Source organism: Sturnus vulgaris, chromosome 1, assembly GCF_052056855.1.
Source record: "Sturnus vulgaris isolate bStuVul1 chromosome 1, bStuVul1.hap1, whole genome shotgun sequence".
In the NCBI taxonomy this organism is placed as follows: domain Eukaryota; kingdom Metazoa; phylum Chordata; class Aves; order Passeriformes; family Sturnidae; genus Sturnus; species Sturnus vulgaris.
In genome coordinates, this window is record NC_142243.1 from 82,897,752 (window position 1) to 82,922,640 (window position 24,889).

At 41.2% G+C, this 24,889-nt stretch overlaps 1 protein-coding gene across 1 annotated transcript in view; it reads right to left on the bottom strand.

The window, feature by feature from the left end:
* Positions 1–1,356: 1,356 nt before the first annotated feature.
* FBXL7 (F-box and leucine rich repeat protein 7) overlaps positions 1,357–24,889 on the bottom strand; it is a 171,248-nt gene continuing 147,715 nt past the window's right edge. The window contains exons 3-4 of the mRNA XM_014872353.2: positions 8,981–9,592; positions 1,357–4,436 (exon numbers count right to left, since the gene is read on the bottom strand). Of these exons, the coding sequence (XP_014727839.2) occupies positions 3,700–4,436; positions 8,981–9,592 (1,349 nt within the window). The 3' untranslated portion in view covers positions 1,357–3,699. The remainder of the gene's footprint in view (positions 4,437–8,980; positions 9,593–24,889) is intronic.

Consider the following 24,889-nt stretch of genomic DNA (forward strand, 5'->3'; position numbering starts at 1 on the left):
ACTCTGTCAGAGAACATTTCCCCTCTAAACTAACACTGGCAGCTGAGGGGCAGCCAGCCTGCAGTCCAAATAATCACTGTGTTTCTTTTTAATAAGAGTTTGGACCTGTTTCAAGCCTAGTGCTAAAATTAGATATTTAACTAGCTTTTCAATTTTTCAGTTCAAAGTCTAGAAGTTTTGAGAAACCACATAAGCCACTACTGAAGGTTTCCGTCTGGACCATGGTTCTGAGTTCAAGACATCCAACAGAAGCTGTTCTGCATTCTGTAGGAAGCCAGATGAGCACAGCTCAAAGAGGCAAAAGTGTTGCACTCCTCGTCAGTTTCATGCTGCTAATAGGAAAAATACAGTTCTACTTTTCACAAAAAGCCAAGGGAAGGATAAATACCTAGGCACAGAGTTTTGGCTATAATCACAGTGCATGGTAGTTTAGATGTGCCTTTTCTAAGAGACAAATTATTTTCCAGAGGACACAAATGATTCCAAAGACATAAACAACATGCCAGCCTGACTGATGTGATTCATTGCTGCCTTTCTTTGATGAGATCACCATATGCTATTGCAGAGCAGAAGAAGCCTCAGTGCCTGAGCCTGAATTTTATGGTTCAAGACTCACCTATGTTTTCACTCAGGAAATTTATAATCTTTGCTAACCCTAAACTAGGAGACACATCAGTCACACATTGCAACCTTTCCGCAAACTCAGCTCCACATGCACTATTTTCGGTTTTTACCAGTGCAGTTTTTTCCAGTATTTTCTGGTTCTGTCATTTTGGAAGTAGACATAGGAAAAAGGTTAAAAGTCAAATCAGGCAAGCTGCATCAATAAGTTCAAATTTTCTTGAAATGAGTAGCAGTCTCAGAGTACCAACCCAGATCATGCAAGACTATGTACTTAAAAACATTCGGCTTAGAAAAATTACCTTTATTAACTTTCCACCAGTGCCCCCCAGAGAAGGGTTTCTAGAGCATTCAAAAGACAACACTGCTCCAGTAAGTGCCCCACCCTTTCAGTCATTTTTTTTTCTCATCAAATATGTTAACATGCCTTTAAACCAATGCAGAGGCCCTCCTGAAATTTTTATACATTTTGTTTTTTATATGTTGTTTTCTCTTTTGCTTACACTTCCAGTTTCTGATTATGCTTCAGGGTCAAAAAACTACAGGAGGAAAATCAAATTTTAAAGAGAAAGGCAGGGTCATAATCCATAATATTATTTTTCCCCTCTTTTAATAGCCATTCACCTACCTGATGGGTTGATAAGCTCAATCACCCACCTACTTGTCGAGTTTTATAAGTTTTAATTTTTTCTTTTTCACTGGCAGTTAGTTAGTGCAAATGACGCTGCATGCTCATCAGTTACCAATATATTGCTTTATTTCTTGGTAGCAAATTAAGGCTTTATAGTGAGATTTGTACAGTACAGGCCAATTTAAACATTAGAAACTTTAAAAACCATGTAGCACTATTCACTCAATTTAACATAGCCAGAAAAGTAGCTTTTTTTTTAATAAACAATTAAATGTTACTAGTGAGGCCTTATATTTCATGAGTGCAAATGGCTCAAAATCCCACCATCCTCAGGGCTCAACATTTAAATTCCTTGAGGCCATTTTTAGATAAAGGATAAACAGAGAGTATAGATGGCTCAGATAAAATATACTGTATTACTTGCTGGAGAAGAATCTCTTACTTTAGAAATATGGAAAAGAAAACCAAAATGAAATTAATTGTCCAAGGGATGGTATCACTTCATATTAGTCACTGACCAGTAACAGTAGCAATGACAAATTCATTTTCCCTGGCCCTCTTTGATTTAGTATAACCTAATTTATAATTCAGTGCTGATGCCATCTTGTATTAAAAAATCCAGAATTGGTGGAACACACATAAATTACAGAAATTTTTGCAGCAGTAGGACGGACAAGTTCCCTCCCCAGGGACATGACCAAATCATTAACCTTTTTTTTTTTTTTTTTTGGTGCAACTTGAGAAAGTATTGTTATAAGTATTTCCTCAGCAGTTACGTGTTTTTCTTGAGCATATTGATTTTCACTTCATACCACTGATTTTATTAGTGTTGTCTGGAGATGATGGAACTATTGCTTATGAAAACCAGACACGGCGCTTCCCTTCTTATGAGACACTTAGAACGCTTGAGCTGAACATAAGAACTCACCTGTCAGTCAGGCACAGGGGGCGTGCCTGAAAATATCATCACCCCTCACGTGCCTGGCCTTCAGATCTTTCACAGCATTACATATGAAAATGCAGAGGAACAGCTGCCAGAAAATTGTGAAGAAAGTAACCATGACTCAACCACACACTCTGGGGAAGGAGCCAAGGAGATGGGGGACTTCCAAAACACTCCTGCTCATGTAAGAGCAAGAGTGACCATGAGAGTACCAGGAGCTCCCAGTGTCACAGGGCAGCTCTGCTGTTTAATTCTTTGTTGAACGCAGCTGCATCTCCAGCCTAAGGGAACACATGCAGCCAAAGCCTCAAAAAATCTAAGTCTAATAACACTCCAAGCCCCTCTGTCCCCAGGGGTGTTATCTAACATCAGGCTAAGGTCTTTGAAGTCTTGAGATCAGCCATCTACCCTTTGAACTGGAAGGCCACAGAAAAGGGTCAGGTTTCCAAGTGTATTAAGGCACACACTAACTTTACCTCAATGCAAGTGCCTGGTTAGCTCAGGGAGCATCCACTGCAGTGGTGCCACAGCTGCTGAAAAGGTACAGCAAAGGGACAAAGCCAGACTTTCTGGTGACAGCTGCACAGCACAGCACTTGGGACTGCCCTGTGCAAGCTGCTCCACAATGCCTCAGAGCCTCTCTGCTGTCCTACAGTACTATCTCAGCTCGCTGCAGAATTACAGCAGCATCTCAGGCTGGTTTGGAGGCTTTTCCTTTTGCCAGGCCACCAATATTTCATTTGTTCTCCTCCACTCAGGTGAATACACCACTGCTTATCAGAGCCAGAAGTCCCTGTCAACTACCAGAGAGTGGTACTACACATGCAGGAGAGGAAAAATTTAGAAATGAAGGCAAGTAGAGATGATGTAGAAGTGACCTGGAGGTGGGCTTCCCAAGAAAATCTATGCATGGGCACAATCTCCAGATTCACTCTGTAGAAGTGCTCAGCAATGGCCAGCAGGTCTAACTCTCCCTCAAATGAGTATGTTTAAGAACATTTCCTGAGGGAATACAATGGATGACTACCAAAAAGAAACTACTTGGAGACAAGAAGATGCTTTATCAGCTATATTGGAAAAAGTTGGGGAACACAGACACAATATTGCATAGTCAGCTTCATGAGCCCAGCTAGAATTCAGATATATTTGACACAGCTTAGTAGCATTTCCGAAGGAGGGGTGATGTGCTATTTCCTTGGGAGGCAGCTACTGTAGCCTGGGACAAGATCATGGCTCTTATGGAAACGACATCCCACTGGGGATGCTGAGCACTCATTGCGTTTGCATTAAGGCAGCCTCTCTACAGAGACCCACGGCACCTTCAAAAATGATCATACAAAAAAGCAAACAAAACAGTCCTCTAGAAACCCCCCTCACCCATAAGGTACAAGAAAAACTGACTCCCGTGAGCGACAGAAAAGACAGCATTACTGAATATGGGAGCGTGTGTTTATACATCAGTGTTTTTAATACTGCATTGCAATGACAGGTGTGGGGTGTCCCTTCAGAAGAAAGCAGGGTTGGTGTGCTCTATAATACAGCGCTTGCAATGTCGTTTAACAAATCGCAGAGCATCCACAGAGACTTCGCAGTCCTGCACGTTCAACATCTGCAGGTCAAAACAGTTGGCAGCTACGATCTGCAGGCCCTGCCCAGTGATGCTCTCACAGGATTTCAGGCTCAGGCGCTTTAGGTTGAAGCAGTTGAGGGCTAGAAACTCCAGGCCGGTGTCTGAGACCAGAGGGCACTTGCCGATGTCCAGCGATTTGAGTTTTGTGCAATTTTTGGCGAGGTACTCCACGCCGTGGTCCGTGATGCCCTCGCAGCCCCGCGCGTTGAGGTAGCGCAGCTTGCTGCAGTACTTGGCTATGTATCGGATGCCCACGTCCGTGATGCGGCCGCAGTGAGCGATGCTCAGGTACCGCAGCCGCGACTCCAGCTTGGCGATCTCCCGCATGCCGAAGTCGCTGACGAAGCGGCAGTCGCTGACGCTCAGCTCCTTGACGGACGTGCAGTAAATCATCAGGTAGCGCAGACCCTCGTCGGTGATGCGCACGCAGCGGCGCAGGTACAGGTGGGTCAGCTGAGTGCAGTGGGCGGCAATGGTGTGCAGTCCTTCGTCCTCCAGGACAAAGCAGTCTGTCATGTCCAGGTAGCGGATGGAGATTTGCTTCCCGTGCAAGGGAGACAGCTTGATGGAGGCTTCGCGAGTCAGACTGATGCACGTTACCTTGGAGCAGCCTACGTGGAAAAACACAGTTTAAGCAAGCAGCAAAAACAAATCACACAGCATGACCGGAAAAGTGGGTGTGGCACGGTGTGCTGGACATGACAAAAGTATCCTCGTGTTGCAAGAGTGGAATCACCCTGACCGACTGCTCTGATTTGCCCTGCTGAGTGCCCACACCAATAAACTCCACTGGAGTCAGTGAGGTTGCTTTGAGATTGTGAGCTCTGGAAAGCAATGGATTGATTTTGTCCATATCCCAAATGTAAAATGGTGGTCCTGGATCTATCTGGGGACAGCCCATGGTCTGTTACTGCAATCTAAACCCAGTGACAGTTAGAGAAAAGGATACTACGTGACAAACAATGCAGTTTTTTGATCAGTCTCATTGCTGACTGGCTGAATTTGCAAACCAACATCAGAGGCTCTTTCACCATCCAAACTCATTATAGAAAACACAACCCTGCTCCCTTTCCCCTCCTTCCCTGCCCCAAGCATTTGGAGAACAGATGTGAATCCAGCCCCAAGCCTGTAATGTGGGAAGGATGCAAAACTATGGCAAAACTGTGTGCTTGTAGAAGGGTGGAAATTTGGATAACCTAAGGAGAAAAGGGAGAATTGATAGGAGCCAACACACTGGTAAGGGCATGCAAGGACATGCACAGACAAAGAAAAGGACTGTGCCCTATGAGAGAGTCTGGCCATGAATGGAAGTAACTAGACTAGAGGAGAAACACCAGACATTGCAAGGAAGAACAAAGGACTAGATTAAAGGGAAAAACACACACAGACTTTCCCCATTTTTAACTTCCACTCATTGCATAGAGGAGAGTGAAAGCTTTTTTTGGAAAGCGTGGTTTCTGCTGCACTGCAAACTGGCAGTCTTCAGCTTCTTAGGGAAATTCTTAAGCTGTGCCAAGTTCAGCTGGGCACTTTGCATTAGCATAGCTAGAAACAGCTGCAAGAAAGGAGAGTCTACCTGTTAGTGATTAAGGCCCAACAGTTTTAGCCATAAATGGCTACTCAGAGAAATTCTGCAGGTTATGCCTGAAGAGGTGTCCCCAGTTAGAAATAAAAAGACCTTTTCTATATTGCTGGAACACTGGCCAAGCAGTATGAAGTGACTCATAAAAAGCAATGACCTTAGAGCTCCATGTATCAGAAACCCTGCAGAAATACTGTAGCATGGAATTTAAGAGCGTGATGATGTATGGAGACTGCCTCAAAAACTTACATGACCCAAAGCTGTACCACTTGCTATTAGAGGTCATCATTCAGAGAATTAGTGGAAAGTATGAATATGCTTCAGTTCTTAAAAGCAAAAAGGAAAAAAATCACTTGAGATAACCATGTGGACTCACATAAATGCTGTAGGAAGTGTGGGATATGGATTTAAAACACTGTGTCACCTGTAACTAGATTTCTACATTCATTATTTAAATTTATTCTGGATCTTTGGGTTTCAAATTCAGTTGAATAGATGCAAAGTTTACCTTAGGCCTCAGACAATTAAATGGACTAACTGACCACAGGTTATGCAGAAGCAAGACCTTGAAGTAAACCACTCTGTTCAATAAACATCTTAAAACTGAATGCTATTTTCTCTTCAGACTGTTTCAGATCCGTCTACGCTCTGGAGCAATCTCTGGAAGTACTTTTGTCTTCAGTTAAGTACTATATACACAGTAACACAAAGGATTTAGGGAAGCACTACGATACTAATGGTGTAAAAAAATTCACCTCTAGTATATTATTTGAAGTAGGTGATACAAAATGCATTAAGGGAGTTTCACAGAAGAAGCTGGCACCTAGGCAGAGTTCTGCTGCACCTGATGGAGCTGCTGCTGTTGCATTTGGCTGAGGAGGTTGTTGGATTAAGAAGTCAGTCTGGATATTTTGTATTCCGACCAGAATTCAATTTTAAATCTGGCTTAGTGAGAACGATGCATCCACGAGGCCAAGGAGAACATTCTGTCTGCTGAGAGTCCAAGAAGGTTTAATGATCATAATTAGAAAGCAAATAGGTCAGAAGTCTCACAGCAAGGCTGGAGTCACACACATCAGTTGTGCTGATCATTGTTTTGTCAAGCTCAGCATTGCCATGTCTAGTTACTTTGGCTACACTGTAAAACACTTCATGGGAAGGATATTCAAAACAGTTTCATCAGAAAAAAAGAATCCATGCTGATATAGAACTGACTGATTTTTAGGCAAAATGACAGATTCCTGGGTCCACAACAATTTTTCTGTCCTAAATAATACAAAATGTAAAAATAAAGCTCTTGTAACAGGATTTTCCATAAAGTAAGTATAACTGATTTCTAAAAGAGAAGAGAAACGTCCAAACAGACCAAGAAACATATTGGCTAGAGTATTAGACAATAATTTGCAGTCGAGCTCAACCAACTTCTAGCAATATCTCAGGCCTGCCCACAAAGTGGATGCTGACAGTGACAGAACTTACATTGTGGAAAGCTCCTAAAGTTAATACAAACATCTGGTTTTGACATTAAAGATTTTGGTAAGTTTTTGCTGCCAAGTAGCCATCCAGGGGGGAAAAGGATTCAACTAGATGTACAACTGCGGACTGGGATTTAATTAACTAGCAACTAGCATCACCCCCCAACACACCCCCACGTCCCCTTGCTCAGCAGGGAAACCAAACCAGTGAAACACTTCGGTCCTGAGAATTCCTTGAGCGTGTAGGTGCAAGCCTTGTCCTCGCAACTACAGAGAAAAGCAGGGGAAAATGGAATCCTCTTTCCAAAATATCCTCCAAAATTACCCACATCAGAATGAAAAAAATTGGACTTAAAACAAGAGCCAGAAGACTGATTATCCTCAATTCATATGTTACATGCAGCAAAAGCTACATCCGAAACCAAACACCCTGACTTCTGAGCATGTTCAAAAGCAGGATTTTTCCCTCACATGCTCCAAATAGAAAGAACAATTTAGGAAAAAAAAAGAAATTAAAATTACTTTCTATCTTATTGATGAGACAAAATTGAAGGAAGACAGTTATTTTATTTACCCCTGCATAGTTTATACCAAACTGATGAGCTCTTAGGGACAGATACTACCTTCTGAGTCTGAGAGTAAGAGGGTTGGGAAAACCACAAATTAAGATAGACCCCAAAATAACCTATCTCAAGACCTGGTATCATCTTTTCCTTTTCCCCGCCTTTGAAAAAGGTACCTTTGTTCTACTGCACATCCATAAATAAGAGCCGTGGACCAAAGCATTTTCAACCACCTACAAGCCCCCAGCTACCCTCAGGGTGTGAGCTTCAAAGCTCTAGGTCTAAATCACACCGGTATATAAATTTTCTCCTGGCACTGGAGATGCTTCAACCTGAACGTGTGACTAGCAATCCAGAACTAATATCAGCGTGTACCAACAAGTAATTCATATACAAGGTCACTGTGAATAGATTTCTGTGGAGTTCCATGGACTCCTTATTACCTTGTGGTTTCAGAAAGCAGTAACAAAAAGGACATAATTCTGATTTATTTATATTTGTTTTGATGCCTTCCATGACATTCCATCCTAGGAATGGGGGAAGAGAGTTGGATAAATCAGCTTAAAAAAAATTAAAAAGCAGGGAGAAATCAGTGTACACCAGATAGGTAGCCTTGGAAAAAGGATACAGCAGCAGTGACTCAACAGCATCACTTTCTACCCCCTGTTGTTTAATCCCCTGTCTTCTCCTGCTTGCTGCCACTGGTACCTCTGCAATGGCAAGTCTGTTTTGGCTGATTTATGATGGCATTAGACTGATAACAGATGAGATCACAAAGTAAATGTTGAGCAGCAAATTTACTTCAGTGCTCTGCTTGGCTGCATCCTTTCCATTAAGTGCCAACCTATCTGCAGAGAGGAAATTCTGCGCAGCTGACCTTGGGAAAAACATCTTGTTTCCCCAGAGCAGGCTTGAAGAAAATTGTCTAAAACATTTCTGCTGATCTAAACAGCTGCAACAGCAGCTTAAAAAAATAAATAAAGGGAAGAAATGAGAAAAATGTTCAAGCTGGCTAAGTCGTGTTAAAATAGCAATGAAACAAGGGGACCTTGAAGTTTAGCTAGAGATGACAACTGATATTAATACCCAGAAAAAAAACCCCAGTACTTATTCTGAGCTCCTCCTCATGTCACTTACCAGATTACAGATGTATTCATTACCTATATATAATCTACATATACACGTGTGTGAAATAGATAAAACAAGTTTTGCTGAAGTAACTAGGCTTCACCACATGACGTAGCACTGATTGCAGTGTGGGCCTTTCTATGGGTGCTTTGTGCAAAAATCTGTAATAACGCCTTGTGCCATTTGAACGGGCCATCTCTGCTAGCTCACTTCCTTTGGAAGAGGCCTGGCCACTCCAGAGGTGCTGCTGGCTTTAGGGACACTGAGATTTCAGCGGTACCTGTCTCACAGGTGCTCTGTTAGGAGACAGGTATTCCTACTTTGAAAGACAGCACAGAAAGGATAAGCGTGCAGTTACAGAGTTTGACAAACATCAGAAGCATCTGTATTGGACCATTCCCTGTTACCTGACACATCCAGGTGTTCCAGGTTTGGGCACAGTGACACGACATCAAAGACTGCCTCATTGGAGATGTTGTAACAGCCAGACACCTCCAGCCTCCGCAGTTCTGGACAGCACTGGGCAATGGTGTAGAGTCCTCTGTCTGTGAGCCGCCTGCAGCCACTAACAATTACCGTCTCCAACATGAGACATACGTTGGGAGTATCCTGACAAAGCCTCCGGGTCAGCACTTTGAGAGCCCTGTCCACGTTGATTGTCTCGCCGGTCAGGCGGATAGTCCTCCAAAGGCGCGGGTCCCAGGCCAGGTTGTACCAGCGGCGGCACACGCGGGCGCAGCGGCACAGCTGGTTGGTGGGCAGGAAGGAGAAGATCTGGATCATGGAGTGGTCAGGCAGCCGGTCTATGTTGGCCTGCTCCTTCTGGTGCTTGGATGCCAGCCGGATGAGAGGATGGGTGAGACGGGTTGGAGGCGGCGAATGGACCATGGCAACAGTTTCCCCAGTGATGGAGGAGGAAGACGTGGATGAACCTCTGCCATTTTGGAACCCAGGGGAATTCGGTGGAAATATTAATGCTGGGCTGGGCGTGCTGAGCGTGCGCATGCTCAGGTCGGAATCTGGAAGACAGAACACACAATCTCAATGAGCACTGGACAGACACAGAGCTCCGTGCACAGCACAGCACCCTGCTAGCCCGTTTGCTAATGGAGTATGATGGACTTCGGGGTCTCTTGGGTATTAAGCAGTCACTTCTACCAGTCAGAGTGAGAAAACATATTTCAAAAGCTATGTGAGCAAAGGAGATGATGCAGCTCAGCAGACAGCAGCAGAAGGATTTTGATCTTTGTACTATTAATTAAACACCGTAAGAAATTATTATGTTTGAGTCATAGCCTTTTTTATTTTTTTTTTTGCAAGAAGTAACTGTCCATAACCTTGGCACAGCTGTGAGCTCTTAGAGACAGAGAATGCTGTGGTTCTTTACCTCTCAGCTCCTTCAGCCATTCAGCAGGAGGCCAAAAAAGAGCTCACAAGGCAAATGCTGCTTCCTTCACCAGGTCTGGGCAGATGGGAAGAGCTCAACTCCAAACACTGATTTTCAATGTGTCATCAAAGAAGTTAATTTTTCAGTTATGCAAACTGAAACTCAGAAGTTCAACCAAGAGCCCAGTGACTAGTTCCTCATGTGCACACAGAAAACACTCCTTTCCAATGGACTAAGGTGAACTTCAGTTGGATTGTGGGGGGGAAAAAAAGCCCAGAAAAGTAACTGATGAAGAAACAGCATGCCTGGAAAGTTGTTTGAGAATTGTTATATGGTATTTATTACTGCTAGGGCTATCTGTCACACCGGAAGCAGTCAACTCAACTCCCCTCCCCAAATCAATTTGCTACTTCTTTACCTTCTTTAGTTCATTTTAATGGCAAAAGTCAGGCACAAAAATTGAGATATTTTGCTACTAAGAAAGGTTACCTTTGCTGTAAGATTATTTCAACTGTTTTCCCTGTGTGCTGGCATTGCCTACAAGTAATTTCCACTCCTTCTCCCAGTTTCTCCAAGCAAACCAAGTAAAAGACTGGAAGACAGCTAAGATATAACTTTGATAGTCAAGCAAATGCCACGGGCAATACATTTACAGACTCTGAGGATACTTTAGCAGTGTACTTCACAATATACACCCAGTGTATGAGAGATGCATGCTGCTGCTGAGCACATTCCCTCCACCTCAGTACCAATCTCAACAGAAACTTTATAAAGGAAAGCACAACCCAGAAATGAATACAGTAATCACAATTTAGTGACCAGTAAAATAACAAGATTCTCAGACAGACAATGTTTTTAGAGGACCAAGCTTTTCTCTACATCACATCTCCTGCTGTCACATCGATGTTCAGACCTTTCAGGGAAGTGTACAAAGGCAGCCCCTTAAGTAACATGGACTCTGCAGCTGTGTGCCTGACAGCACAGACAAGGGCTAAGCAAGATACAGCCAGAAATGCACTCAACAAACATGTCCACACCTGGATTTGGGCAGAGTGTTTTAATTAAGTACATTTTTGGTGAATTTGATCGTTTCACATAAACTTTCCCGCCAAGCTTTTACTTAGCCCAGCACAGGCTGCTCTGATCTCACCCACCTACAACTGCAACCACAGGCCTGTATTATCACAGTGTGTCTGCAAGGGAAAGAGGCACAAATATACAGCTGAAGAACCCAAGACACAAAGTCCAACGTCTTGCTCAAGATCACCTAGTTGAGTTGAAGAGAGATCACAATCATCTTCTCACACCGTGGAGGAAAAACCTATAATACCAAGTTCCTTCCTTCTTCCTCTTCTGCATCTTGTATTACTTAGGAACCCACTGTTTCAGCAAAGGAAAGGAAAGAACATTTTCCCCAAGGTTTCTGAGTCTGTGCTATGGCTATGTGGTCCGAATACATGGATTTGTGCAGTTATGAGCAAGAACACTATCTTCATGCTGAGTGGGTTTTGCAGACACCCTGCTCCCTTTGAGACCTCCTAATACCCCCCTGGCAGCTATTGCAAATAATTGCATCGAGGAGTGTTATTTGGTACGCATCTGGTATATGCTGGTACTTTAAAAATGAGATTTACAGCTGGAGAAAAAAACCCAACCAGCAGCAGCCAGGCTCCTGCAGACAAGCACTGACTCCACAGGCCGGTTATGCAATGGTCCCCAAGATTAATTTTTGCAAGGACATACCATATGTTTGACCTCCCTCACATTATCACCAAAGCCAGTGACAGTGCCTGGAGCTAAACATTTGCAGAATATGAGGCAAAGCTTTTACTTCTTTCTCCTTTTTTGAGATTTTAATACAATAATTTTTCTAATATAAAAGACTATACACTTTTTTCCAACTGTTGGATATATCTTCTACTATTACATGTATTTGATATTGTCAATTGCTTTCTTTTTACTTTTTCATTTGCTTTGGGCCTTTTCCTTGGTTGCTTGTTTTACACAAACCAGAACAAAAAGGAAAACAAAATTATATAAATAAAAAAACACAGAACAAACACCTAAAAAAAAAGTAAAATCAAAAGCAAAAACTTGAAATTATTAACATCTGCTTTAAATAATTTTCACTCCTATGGGAATGAGTACCTTCTGTAAGACAGCATATTTGGAAAACATTTTTAGTCAGTTATCGTTAAAAACACCTCAAAATTTCTGTAGGGCTACAGTGTTCATTAGTTTCCATTTCTACTTATGCATTAAAAAAGCTTTTCATACTTGATGATTCTCCCCCTCTTCCCCTGGTGAGCAATACTCCAAGCTAATACGGCTAATCTCCACTGCTTTTGGATCAGAAGTGGCATTCCTTCATCACTCCTGGGCACTGTGAATAATCAATACCTCAGACATTCTGGGTGCGTAATGAATTACTAATATGTGTTTTTTAACTTAGACTTCGAGCTAAAAAAGGCCTGACCTTCTGTTTTACGTGTATGCTCCGTGCTTTTTGCTCTCTTAATTCTCTCATTAGTATAGCAGTTCCAGATGTGCATCCTGTATTTCCTTTCCCTTCAGTCCTGAAGGTGCATCATGTGAAACTTGTTCCCTCCATCCTCGGGGCATGGACTTCCAGACAGACACATACACGTGCACCCTGTCTCCCCACCACACAGTATTGTGGAAAAAGACCATGGTGTTGTCATTGTGTTTAAAAAAGGGAGTTGGGAGCACATTACTGCTCTGCTGAGCCCATAATGCAATATGCTCTCAGACAGGAATTTTGCTGGTAGCTCAGCTGAACTCCACACAGAGGTATTCCTGCTTACTGTTCGCTGTACACCCCTAAGGGGAAACAAAAAATAAAAAACTAGCAGGTGAGTCCAGGAGCCTTATTGCCAGGAAAAACTTGGAAAGCTTTTTGCTAGTATTTAAAACTTCAGCAAAACACTTGGTCTACTGTACATTTTCCAGACTTTTCTAATGTTGTTGGGAGGGGCTTCCTATAGCACTATCTCAATCTCTAGGAGTTTCCTTCGAATTTTTCCTTCACCATTTACTGAGGGCTAGCCAACAGGCTGGGGCAGTCTGAGAAAGAACAACTAAATGACAGTGTAACATTAATAAACACAATTCTGCAAGTACAAATGAAGTTGCTGATTACACTTCTCAATACACACGTTTATAGACACATGCCCTATACAAGCATTTCTCTTGTAAACTCAATTGTTTACAAGCCTGAAATGCAACTTTAATTTTGGTGATCCTAGAATGTAAAAGCAAATTAGAAAGTAGCCCTGCACTTCCCTCCCAACAGCTTCTTTTGCCCCTTTGCCTCCAATCTTCTGTGCAGGATGCCTTTATTAAAGCTTTGATCAAGCTTTGAAAGTTGTTTGTTGATGTAAGAGAAAATTTCTTAACAATCTTTAAAAAAATCTCAAAAGATGAGTGCCAGAAACAAGACCATAAAAGCTGACATAGAGGGAGAAAATGCACTAGAGGGAGTTTTCTTATTCCACTAGGAATCTGGTTTATTTCAAAGGATTCTTTCTCCACAGTTTGTTTCCCAATTAATACATACATCTGGGAACAAAAAAACCTTTAAATATATAAGATTTAAGTCTCCATTCCTTCTGGCATCGACAACAATATGCAGTCTCTGATTTCAGAACCAGAGAGATAAAACAAGGTTGTATTTCCATTACTCCACAAATGCACACTAACACAGGACACTCGATGTCTGGATCACAGCATGAATTTTTAAGATTGAACCATTTTCCATGCTTAAGGCATGACTCCATCCATTCACACCTTCCACTATGGAATTGTGAATGAGTCTTTTTTGAAATTAATACTATAGTGAGCTCTTCAAGCTAAAAAACTTAAATGAAAATTTTGCAGATATCAATCAAACTTCAGATTTTTATCTGACAACTTAAAAGGATCCTCCATGTTGCTCTCCTGTCACCACGGATACTTTTAGCAAAACTAAGGCAAGAAATAAACTAAACTGTGTTCAAGCTCTGAAAAAGTCAGTACAGCTGCAAAAAATAAAAAGCAATTGTCATTCCTGTAAACATTAGCTGCAAAGTAATGTGCACAAGAAGCATTTACACGGAGTGCCAAAACCTCACTGACTTAGCATCTCTTCAATAAGTGTTGTGTAGATATTACATATTTTATTAAGTGCAGTGTGGGTATAGACTTCATATTTTTACCAGAATACCATCAACCTCAGGCATGCCAAGTAAGTACTCCTTTTACAGAGACTGGGGAAAATGGAAACTTGATGGTTGTAGCAGCTACAATCAACAGTGCAAAGGGGAGCTTCTACAGGGGATACAATGTGGGCTGATTCAAGGAGAGATTTGTGAATTTGACAGAGATTTCAAGTAAGGCTGTATGCCCTTAGATGAGAGTAGGAAAAGGAGTTAGCTCATTTTAGGACAGCAGGCTACAACACAGTCATTTTCTTTCCAAGGCCCTGGGTATGAACAAAGTTCCAGAAACACTGATACCTACCAAAAAAAAAAAAAAAAAAAGTGTCTTCCACATCCCAAACATCCTCAGGCATTTCTCTCAGGGTAAGTTACCCTACTGACCTCGGTTCCTCCCAGTCCCAGGAGGCTGGGAGGAACTGGAGAGTCTGAGATAGCAAAGAGGCAGCTGGAACAAAACTCACATGCAAACTTTTGTGAGGCTGCAGCGGTCAAGAACGCCAGAAGGAAAGAGGAAAGGGTTGCCCAGTGGAGATACCTACACAATTTTGTAGCCTTTTACAATGAAAAACATACAGAATGAGTTGGATGAGCTCTCTCATCTCTCTCCAAGTACACCCAAACCATCTCAGATGTGCATGTCTGCCCTGTTTTTAACTGCTAGGGGCAGCTATTATTCAGCTCACTGAGGTGCCTATTCCAGTGTTGTCACTGTATCTAAGTTTCTAAGTTTTTCCTCTTATTTGGCTCATATAAGAAGCTGTTTATTGCCCCTCTCTTTGTGCTTGTGAAGAATGAGAAGTCTTCACTCTCCCTGTAAGGATTTCTTACATGCATTTTCCTTTCTTTTTATTAGTCATGTTACTAATATTCCAAGTTTCTTCTATCTTTTCCTTTACTTTTTCTCCTATCTGTGTTTTTCTCTTAATGCTCTCAATGCATCACCCAACCTCACCAGCAGTGGTTAAAGTGGAGTCCTTTGTACCCATATTTCATGAAAACCACATTTTCAACCTTCCATATTTCAAAAGTCTCAGAAGGCTGATGTATTTTCACTATGTGACTCAAGATATTGCTTGGATTCCCATGTGCCATACAGTACCAAGACATTTATTTTCCTCATCTGTGTTTACCGAATCCATTCATCTTCCCTACACCTGTCTCCTTAGAGAATGCTGTTTTCTCTCTCGCTAATCTACTTTTTCAACAGTATTTTGAGTACTGAGCAACCTTCTCAAAGTGTGTTAATTTTCAGTTTTCCAAATACCTTGCAGCTCCAGGGCCATACATTTCAACCCATTTCTCTAGATACTGGTAATTCTGTGTCTGAATTCAATTGAAAAAGATTGTTCCTGGAGAGAAATGGAATGTCTGGCAACCTGCTAACAAATACTGTAAGCCATCACAGATGAGACCAGCTCAGTTGGTCAGAGCATGGTGCTGGTAACACCAAGGTTGTGGGTTTAATCCCTCTATGGGCCATTCACTCAACAGCTGGACTCAATGGTCCTTGTGGGTCCCTTCCAAATCAGACTATTCTGTGATTTTTAAAGGGTTCTTCCTGAAACATCATCACAGCTGACAAATACTCAAGAGTGATAACTACATGAAATACTACTCCCCTTCAGTGCCCACCTAACCTTATCATGATTTTATTTACTCTGTATTTCATCAGCTTGTTTCCAATACTCACATGCAAAAGTCCAAATAAACCTGAGATGTGTTACAGGTACTGCTTCCCTCTCACCAGACAATTTATTTTTGCCAAAACAGAAAATTACATGGAAAACTGAGGTCAAAGGAACAAAACCACTCTGGCAAAGGTGAAAACTAATTTTTTATCCTGTAAGATCTTGTCAGTCATGCATTTCTCATTTTAAGCACAAAGACCCGTGGCAGAGCTCGATTTGTCAGTGCAAGAATAAGCAACCTTGGAGCTCACAAAGTAATCACATCCACATGGTCTTGGAAGGAACAGTTCCACAGAACTTGAAATAACCTTTTATGGTTTTTAAAAACCTCCTTTAGAATGTAATAAGAAACTGCACCTATTGTGTAAGACGAGAGGCATTGTGGAAGAGGGATACATTAACTAAAATCTGTAACCATTTCATAGTAGTTTCTGTGTGACACTTTACACCTTGGATTATACTGGTCTAACTTCCCTGTGATGTTGAGCTCCAGTTTTCTTTAGCCTAGAACTTCCCTACCTACATTTGGAGACCTGATCTTGCATTCCTGGCATACTCAAAATAGATGGTTAAAGTCAAAGAGCATTGCAAGTGAAGTAATCATTATAGTTTTATTAAGCAAATAATTCTTCCTTACAATGTATTTGTGGAAAGCTGGGAACTAATTTCCCCCCTACTGACTTTGTCCCCTGCCACTTGGCGGGAATTAATTTTATCCCCATATTTTTGAACGAAGCTAAAAATACAAAGACAGAGGGGGAGGAAAAGTAAAAAAGGAATTCACTATTAGTTTAGGAAGTCAAAGCGTCTTAATTTAGCCTTTAGTGTCACTGATGCACATCAGAGCACATCAGCTCTGAGAAAAGGGTTTCACAGTGCATCATTGTGGGAATTACATAGAAATGGATTGGAAGGTGCATTTTTTCCATGTTCAGTCCATGTCCCAAAATGAATTCCACACATGCTTAAGTACAAGATCTTAAATCCTTCAGGTCAGATGCTCTCCCAACTCTCTATGGTATGCCAGGGAGCTCCTCCAGCTGAGCTCGTTTATATTTACATTAGCAAGGAGTGCAGCCCAGAAAGAGTTCTGTGGAGCAAAACTAATATTGCTGAAAACCTGACATCCACAGGCCTGGGAAGTGGGTGTTATTTTTTTGCCAATATTTAATTTAATCCCCAGCCCTGAATGCTCAGTAGGGGTTGCCTTTGGTGCTTTGGGTATACTGCCAGAACAGATTTTTTTGCTTTAGTTTTGCCTGAGTGTAACTGGGTTCATATACCTTGTGGTGGTTACTAAAACAGAGTAAGAAGGAGAGATATTTCAAAAGCGAGCTTTGGACTTGAGCAAAAATGCTAATGTAGATAAACCTGCTGGTCAGAAGAAGCCCCTCTCTACCTCCTCCAAATCATGAGTTATCATCTCCCAACCTATTCCATACCACTTTGAGGAGAGGAATCCTGTGCCCTGCTGGATTTTCAGGGATGGATTATCAATGGACCAGACAAGTGGCATTTCATCACCCCTCATTTTCAGGATTATCATACCTATGGAATCCATACTTTTCAATGCACTGCTCTGAAATGTGCAAACCAAATGTTGTGAAAATGAAAATAACCATTTTACAAGATACTTATAAATAAGCATCTTCAACATACTTCTATATAAAGGTTTAAATAAGACAACAAAAAGATAGGAAGTTTTCTTAATTTCAAATCATACTAGAAATCCTGCCATCATCTCTCTCCCTTCTCCTGATAAGTTGACAGCCTTAAGTAAGCCAGGAACACCATCCTTGTGAATACAAAAAATCTTCCCAATTTATCCAGTTGTTTCGGTGAAACAGGCTTACAACTGTAACCCACCTTTTCTTTGAGTTACTCTAACATGCTCCAAAGTGAAAATTTTGTCAGATAAAGCATTTTTCCACCTGACTGGACAACACCTACATTACTTTGTTCCAATTTTTAAATCTATTGTTTTTTATTTTTCATTTAATACCAAGTTTACATAAATGTAGAGAAGTGCACACTCCTTGACAGTGGCTCTCAAGCTACACCTACATGGTCAGAACCAGTCACTTAGAATAACACCGAGATGGCACAAACAGATCCTTCTCTGTCTTTGAATGATAAACATTCAGTCTGTGCTGTAAATGTATCTTTGCAATGTATCTAGAAAACTGTAACAACTGCTTAATGGCTCCCAACTTCAAAATGCAGAAATCCAGTCAGCTGCCCCAGACAATTGTAGCTGTTCCACTATTTCACCTTCCCAAAATGAGAGAATTTGGAATAAAATATGTATCAGTTTACATTATTACAAAACTTCAAGACATGCTGCTGGAATAAATTTATGAAGGAGAAATATTTTCAAAATCCACAGTTCACATGGATCAAAACCACAGGGACCTTCAGAACTCTGAAGTGTAGTTCTGGTAGATGTGCGTGACTCTAAACAGAAAATAATATACAAAGCAGAGGAATGTTTGCCTCTGGGAAAAGCTGACAATATAATCACTTTGTTGTGTAATCAAGAGGACTTGCATCCAGTTGGTAGCAAACGCTGCAGTAGACAAATAATTCCCCCAAGAACGGCTGTTTCCCACATATTCACCATAAACAAATTATTTGTGTAAAAGAACATTGTTTTTCATAATCAACTGTTGGCATTTTAAAAGCATGCAGCTCTCAGAAATTACTGACTTTCAAATTAGCAGGGGACCAAGGATTTGACCTTCAAAATTGGAGAAACAAATGGTAAGCAGTATGCTAAACAGAAGAATAAACAGTAATGAGAGATTTAAAGCCATAAAATTGTGCCTCTCTCCTATCACTCAAGTTTAGATCACAGAATGCTGATGGGTTGAAAGGGACCTTAAAGATCATCTGAATCCATTCCTCCTGCTGTGGGAGGGACAATTTCTACTAGAACAGACTGGCATCCAGCCTGGCTTTGAACATTTCCAGGGATGGGACATCTACAACTTCTCTGGGCAACCTGTTCCATTGCCTCATTAGCCTCACAATAAAGAATTTCTTCTGTATATGTAATCTAAACCTACTCTTTTTTTCACTTTGAAGCCATTTCCCCTATCTCTACATGCTCTTGTAAATTGTCTCTCTCCATATGCTAATGATGCATTAAATCAGTGTAATTCGGAATAGCACAAATATTCTTCCTAAAATAAATCCAGGCTTTGAAAACATGGTCTTTGCCAATAACTTGGAAAAGATAAACCTGCAAATTATAGCACAGAGTTGTACACAGCATAGGAAGAGGTCTCTAGATTAAAAATAAGAAAACAAATCCAAAATCCAATTGGTAAAGCCAATCCCAACTCAGCTTGGTTCAGCCCAGCTTGTTAAGGATTGTCCATGAGATACCTGCAAGTGCCCACTTGGTGTCCCAGCTGACGAGTCAGGTGTCAGAGCAGTAGACACATCCCCCTACCAGCTAAACTACCAGTAAGTGAGTGATAATTAAAAAACAACAAAAAATGCTGCCAACAGACAGGAGAACATCACCTTCATCTAAAAACACTGCTTAATAAATTACCATGTTGCTGCTCTCTCCAGGGTGAGTTTGGTGAGCTCTTTTCAGTCCCCTAGGAGAATTACACTGAGGCAGTCTCAGTTTTCCTGACTTTACAATGAGACCTGTTTACTCCCAGACTAACGCTCTTGGAGACTAGGAGCCATGCCTGCATCCATCTCTGTAGGATGCCCATGGATTACAGAAAATCAGTAGAACTCTGCAAGTGTAACTAAAGGCTGACTTGCAACACCTGCTCCTGATCAGCTCAGATCCATTTACACCTCAGTTTTCAAAGTTTATTTTCTTTTCCAGGAATGAGATTCCTTCAAAAGCACCTGCTAGTATCCTGGCAAGCACTCTCATGTTTTGAGGGCAAATACCTTGTTTCTAGGGTTGCATTCCTCCTCCCTTCTGACACATGGCCAAACTGAGAAAAACAAAGCTGGTCTCCAGGGCTTTTTGAAGGAATGGTAGAAAACTTCACTTAATCCACATTTTTGCATTTCTTACAAGCTCACAGTGTTGCCACTACATGTACAGACAAAGGAATGCATTCAGCAAAGAACTGGCCAAAGCGAATTCCCCAACAAATCACCTTTGGGACCTGGGTGAGAGGAACACTCTGCAGAGGATGAAAGAAAAGAAACGTAGGTCTCCAAAGCAGAAACCCACAACACCAGCTCCATCCAACTTATCCAGCATCTCTCCAACAAAGATACACAAACCGAGGCTTTTCCATAATAAACACGTCACGTTATGAGAGCCCTGGAGTGACAGTGAGCAGTCCCCTCTTCTTACAAACACACACAACACACACACAACAACGCACTCAGCAAGCACGAAGTGCTTATTCAGAACCACAAGGATTAAAATTTTGTTTATGGGAAACTTGGGAGTTAAGCTGGGAAAGAGACATGGCCACTGGCAGCTTTTCTTCTACTAGAAAAATGTAACTGGCTTAAGTCCAATTGCACTAAGTTACATGGATTCCTGACCACCAGTGTGAAGCAGTCCCAGACTGTGTCAAAACAGATGGTACTTATGACTGCAAAAGCATTCAGAGGGCATTAGGCACCCTCTGAAACCCAGCCCTGCAGTCTGAGATCCCAATTGCTGTGTCTGTGATTTGTGCTGTATGAATTGCAGATCACTATTTATATGCAACAGCATATGGTACTCTGACATCTGAGGAGTATCAGATGTACATACATGCAAGTAAATCAATAATTCAGCACTCAGTATTTATGGCAACTTCAATAACTTCCCAGTCTACTGAACACCACAATAAATAACTGCTTTATTGTGCAGAAAATGTGAGCTGACTGTAATTATTCCTCTTCAATTCATTGTGATTTCAATTTACCAAAATGAGATAAACAAAATTATTCACTGACTCTTTCACTGTCACTTTGATTTCATTAACTCAAAATCAATGTGCAAAAAATGTGATGTTTATGTCTACACTATTGCTGAGTTATTATTCAAAGCAAGAACTCTGGCACTATCTAAATCAGTCTGTTTCATGTTAACCTAAGCTAATTATTTAAAACATCATCACTAGCTCTATATGGAATTTCGTATTTATCCTCAGATTTATTATGACCAGCTTATAGCAGTATCTCAGGGAGAAGACTTAAATACAGGACAACAGCAAAAGTAGTATTTGGAATCTAGAAATATTAGACATCTTGACAAAGTAACAGGAAGATGAAGAGAAAGGCACTTATCTTCACAAAGCCCAAGGAAAACGGGAACCTGCCAGGGTGGTCTAATGAATATATATATACAACTGATCGGAAGGTGTACAGGAGTCCCTTCTAAATATAATTATTCTGTGTTTACCAATTCAATTGAACTTAACAATGTTCCTCTTTTTGAGGCCTTGCACAGAAGAACAAACTGCCTAATTAAAGCAAATCAAACCCTTGTGAAAATGTCATAATAAATGTGCTAATTCCCAAACTCTGAATGGAAAGGTTAAGTGATCTTGACCTGTGCAGCTGAAGATCAAAAAGGATAAGCTAATATGTACCAGGGCCTCCAATGTATGCAGTTGGAGGACAGAGGTGATGGAAAGGTTACTGTACTTGCAGAGCTACATAAGAAGGAGCTGCACCCAAGTTTGACTAAGAGAAAACATTGCAGTTGAGGGTTAAAAATTCTGGCACAGTACACAAATAGGTCAGGGCATTGGCTCAGTGGGTTAAGATTGACATCTAGAGCTTTCTAGGAAGCATCAAAATTAAAAAACAAACAAAACAAACAACGACAAAAAAACAAAAACAAAACCAAAACAACAAAAAACCACAAACAAAACAAACAAACAAACAAAAGAACACCAAAAAATCCCAAACCAAAATACAACAGTAGAATTAATCTATGAAGAAATTCTGCTTTAAGATGTTGTTTACACAGGATGACCCAAGAGCTTTCCCACCCTTTATCCTCAACCAGCCCCAATTTGTTAGCCATCCTGGTCTTTCTAAAACAGAGAAGTAAAACTCTTACTGAAAGAATTTGTCAGGGAGGTAAAAAATGAAGGAGTAACTGATGCTTATTTTCATAACTGGCACAGATACACATTTTGGGCTGAGAAGTACTGCCTTCACTGCAACTTTTTCCAAGTTGTTTCAGTACACACTTTTACAGACTTTGTATTCTATTCATAAAATACAGACCATTCTCCATTTTGAGAGGGAAGAGGGTGAAGTTCACTGCAATGCACATGATCCACAGGAGCATGTTAAACCCTGCTCATGTGGACTCTGATAAGTCTCCTGAACATCAGTGAAAATTCCTCAAGATGGTCTTTTTTTCTTTTTTTTTTTTTTTTTTTTCCCCTCACAATACAATGAATATACAAAAGATCCTTGTAACTTACAACTTGAGTTTGAGACTTATCATTCACTTGCCTCAGTTCTGAGATTCCGGGCAGCACACTCCACTGCCAGTCTTTCACCTTGGTGTAGAAAAATTAGTATGTGCTCTCCTTTTGGCAGAGCTGAGGCTACACATTTCTTGGTAGGATGCTAAGCTTGGAGACAAGGACTACCAGCACTACTAAATGGTACTGAAATCCTAGTGAATCCACCCTCAGACCACCTCCAGTTGAACTGCTGCTTACCCTTATAAGACCTGCTTCAGAAGTGAGGCTGATGCACACAGAGCACAGGGAAAAGTTACACTCTTTCAGAGAGGGAAAGCACTGTCCAACTGCTGTACTACTATTATATTTAAGGAGAGATGACAAGGCTATGTTTACAGGATGTGCGATGTAAATTAAAGTACATGTAACGAGGCTCGGGTTCTAGAGAAGACATTTAACACTGTGCTATAGCTCCACTAGGTACTGAGGCTTCAGGTGGGGAAATTATAATAATGACTTACTTCATCGTCTCCTTCCTAATTGCACAAGACTTCAAGCAGAACACTAATGCAAATAACAAAAAAAAAATTCTTCAGTATAATTTGGAAACAGAACATAGCCAATAAAGAGAGATCACAAAGTTGCATTTAAAAGCTTTTAATGAGAAGGTAAAAAGAATTTTTATTAGGAAACATTTAGAACCATATAGTGACTTCACATTTTCCAGCTGACTGAATTTACAAGCAATGAGGCTGATGCTGCAGTACCTGGATGCCAAGTAGTTCCTAGGATGTGCAGAGTACGAAAGGTTACAGTAAGTTCAGAGCAGCCAGCATCTCACAGGACCACAACTTCTCTCACTATACCCTAATTCTGAAATGCTTCCAGGTTAGTTTACTCTCTCTCTTCTATTTGTGGCAAAGAGACTTTTATAACATCAGTAATTGGCTAGAAAGTACTGCCCTCATTGCATCATAGTAAATTACACTCCACTCATGCTGTATTCATGACTATTTATAGCATAAACCATGTAAAAGAACACGACATTGCAGAAGTGTCACTATGAGAAATGCTCAAGTAATAAGTGAGATGAGATTACAAACACTGGGTCACTAATCTTCTATAATCCAGTTATACATTTACTTGGTCCTCATTTAAATTCTATTTACAGAACACATGAACCATGTGCAAGGCATTGATACTACTGGTATTACACACAATTCAGGAAAATACTTCTGTAGCTAGTACAGTAACTAGTACATAATGTTGATGTTTTCACTATTTAATATCTTATCCAGTCCGGGAGACAGAAAAATCTGTTGCTGATTCCTGATCACCCTGTAGTTTGTGGGAATAGGTGTCTGTCACAAGACATCCCTCTTGCTCAGTTTGGATTGACTTTTGACATGACACAAGGAAGCAAGCAGAGGTGTCAAAAGCACTGAAGTAGAAAATTTTCAAATGACACAAGTGCATGTGTCATATGTCTTTACTAGGACTTTACTGAAGTCCTTCCATTTGAATCTCAGGAATTAAAATCCTCCCTAGGACCATCTCCATAACACATAAAATGGGTCTTTTGTTCACTACCTGCCGAAATGGGATGCCTGTACATCAACCGGGAGATACATCAACCTGGAGATGGATAACAAACTTTCCACCAAACTGCCTCTCATGTGACTTTTGCAGTGCTTGAATTCTGCCACTGCAGAGTCAGGCTGTGATTAACTCATCAAATCCTGGCACAAAAGCATAGCTGGCACATACTTTACAGAAAGGTGTCTGTTCACAAGGGCTGAAAAGCAGAGCACAAGGACAGACTGCACCGTTCACATGGAGCATCACCTCTTATTGAACAAACCCTGGCCTTCACCATCCCACCTTTTTAAAGAAAGTCCTTACAAAGCTTTGAGTTTACTGAAATGATGTAACAAGCACATATGCTGCTGAAGTGATATTTGACTCACAAGGCTTTTATGTTGAATGGCCTCTGTTGATTTAACAATTTCTATTTCATAAGCTCTGGAAGGCGACAATACATTCCCAAGTGGTCTGCTATGTTATAAACCAGCCAGAAACCATTTGAACACCACAACAAGAGAAGGCTTCAGGGAGGGACACAATGCCTCCAGCCACGAGGGCTGACCATTAGGCATGGATGTCCAGCTCTTCTTTGCTCCAAAACACAGGTGGGATGCCTGCCTTGGGACTAAGCCATGGTTCCTGCACACCTCAGTGAATCACTCATTTCTCTTCATTACTTTCTGTATCCATAGCACCCACCAGTGATGCTACTGAGTCTTCTTTACTGATTATAATGAGTTTCACGCAAGTGCAGCCATATCTGGGGAACTGTTTAGGCAGAATAAATTCCTTTAGATGAGACAACAGCTGGCAGGGCTTGCCCCTTAGGAAAATAGCCTTGTAACACAACAAAGCCTCATCTGTCTGCAGTACATTGCAGCAAGCTTGCCAGCCATTCTCTGGACAGGTATTTGGTCCTTCAAGGGAATTCAGATTTTTGTTTATAGAAAAAACTCCAAACTCTCAAGAGCAAAAAGCAATCTCATCACACCTGAACTGCATTTAGCAGCCCTGCTGTACACAAAGGTATGGGTGG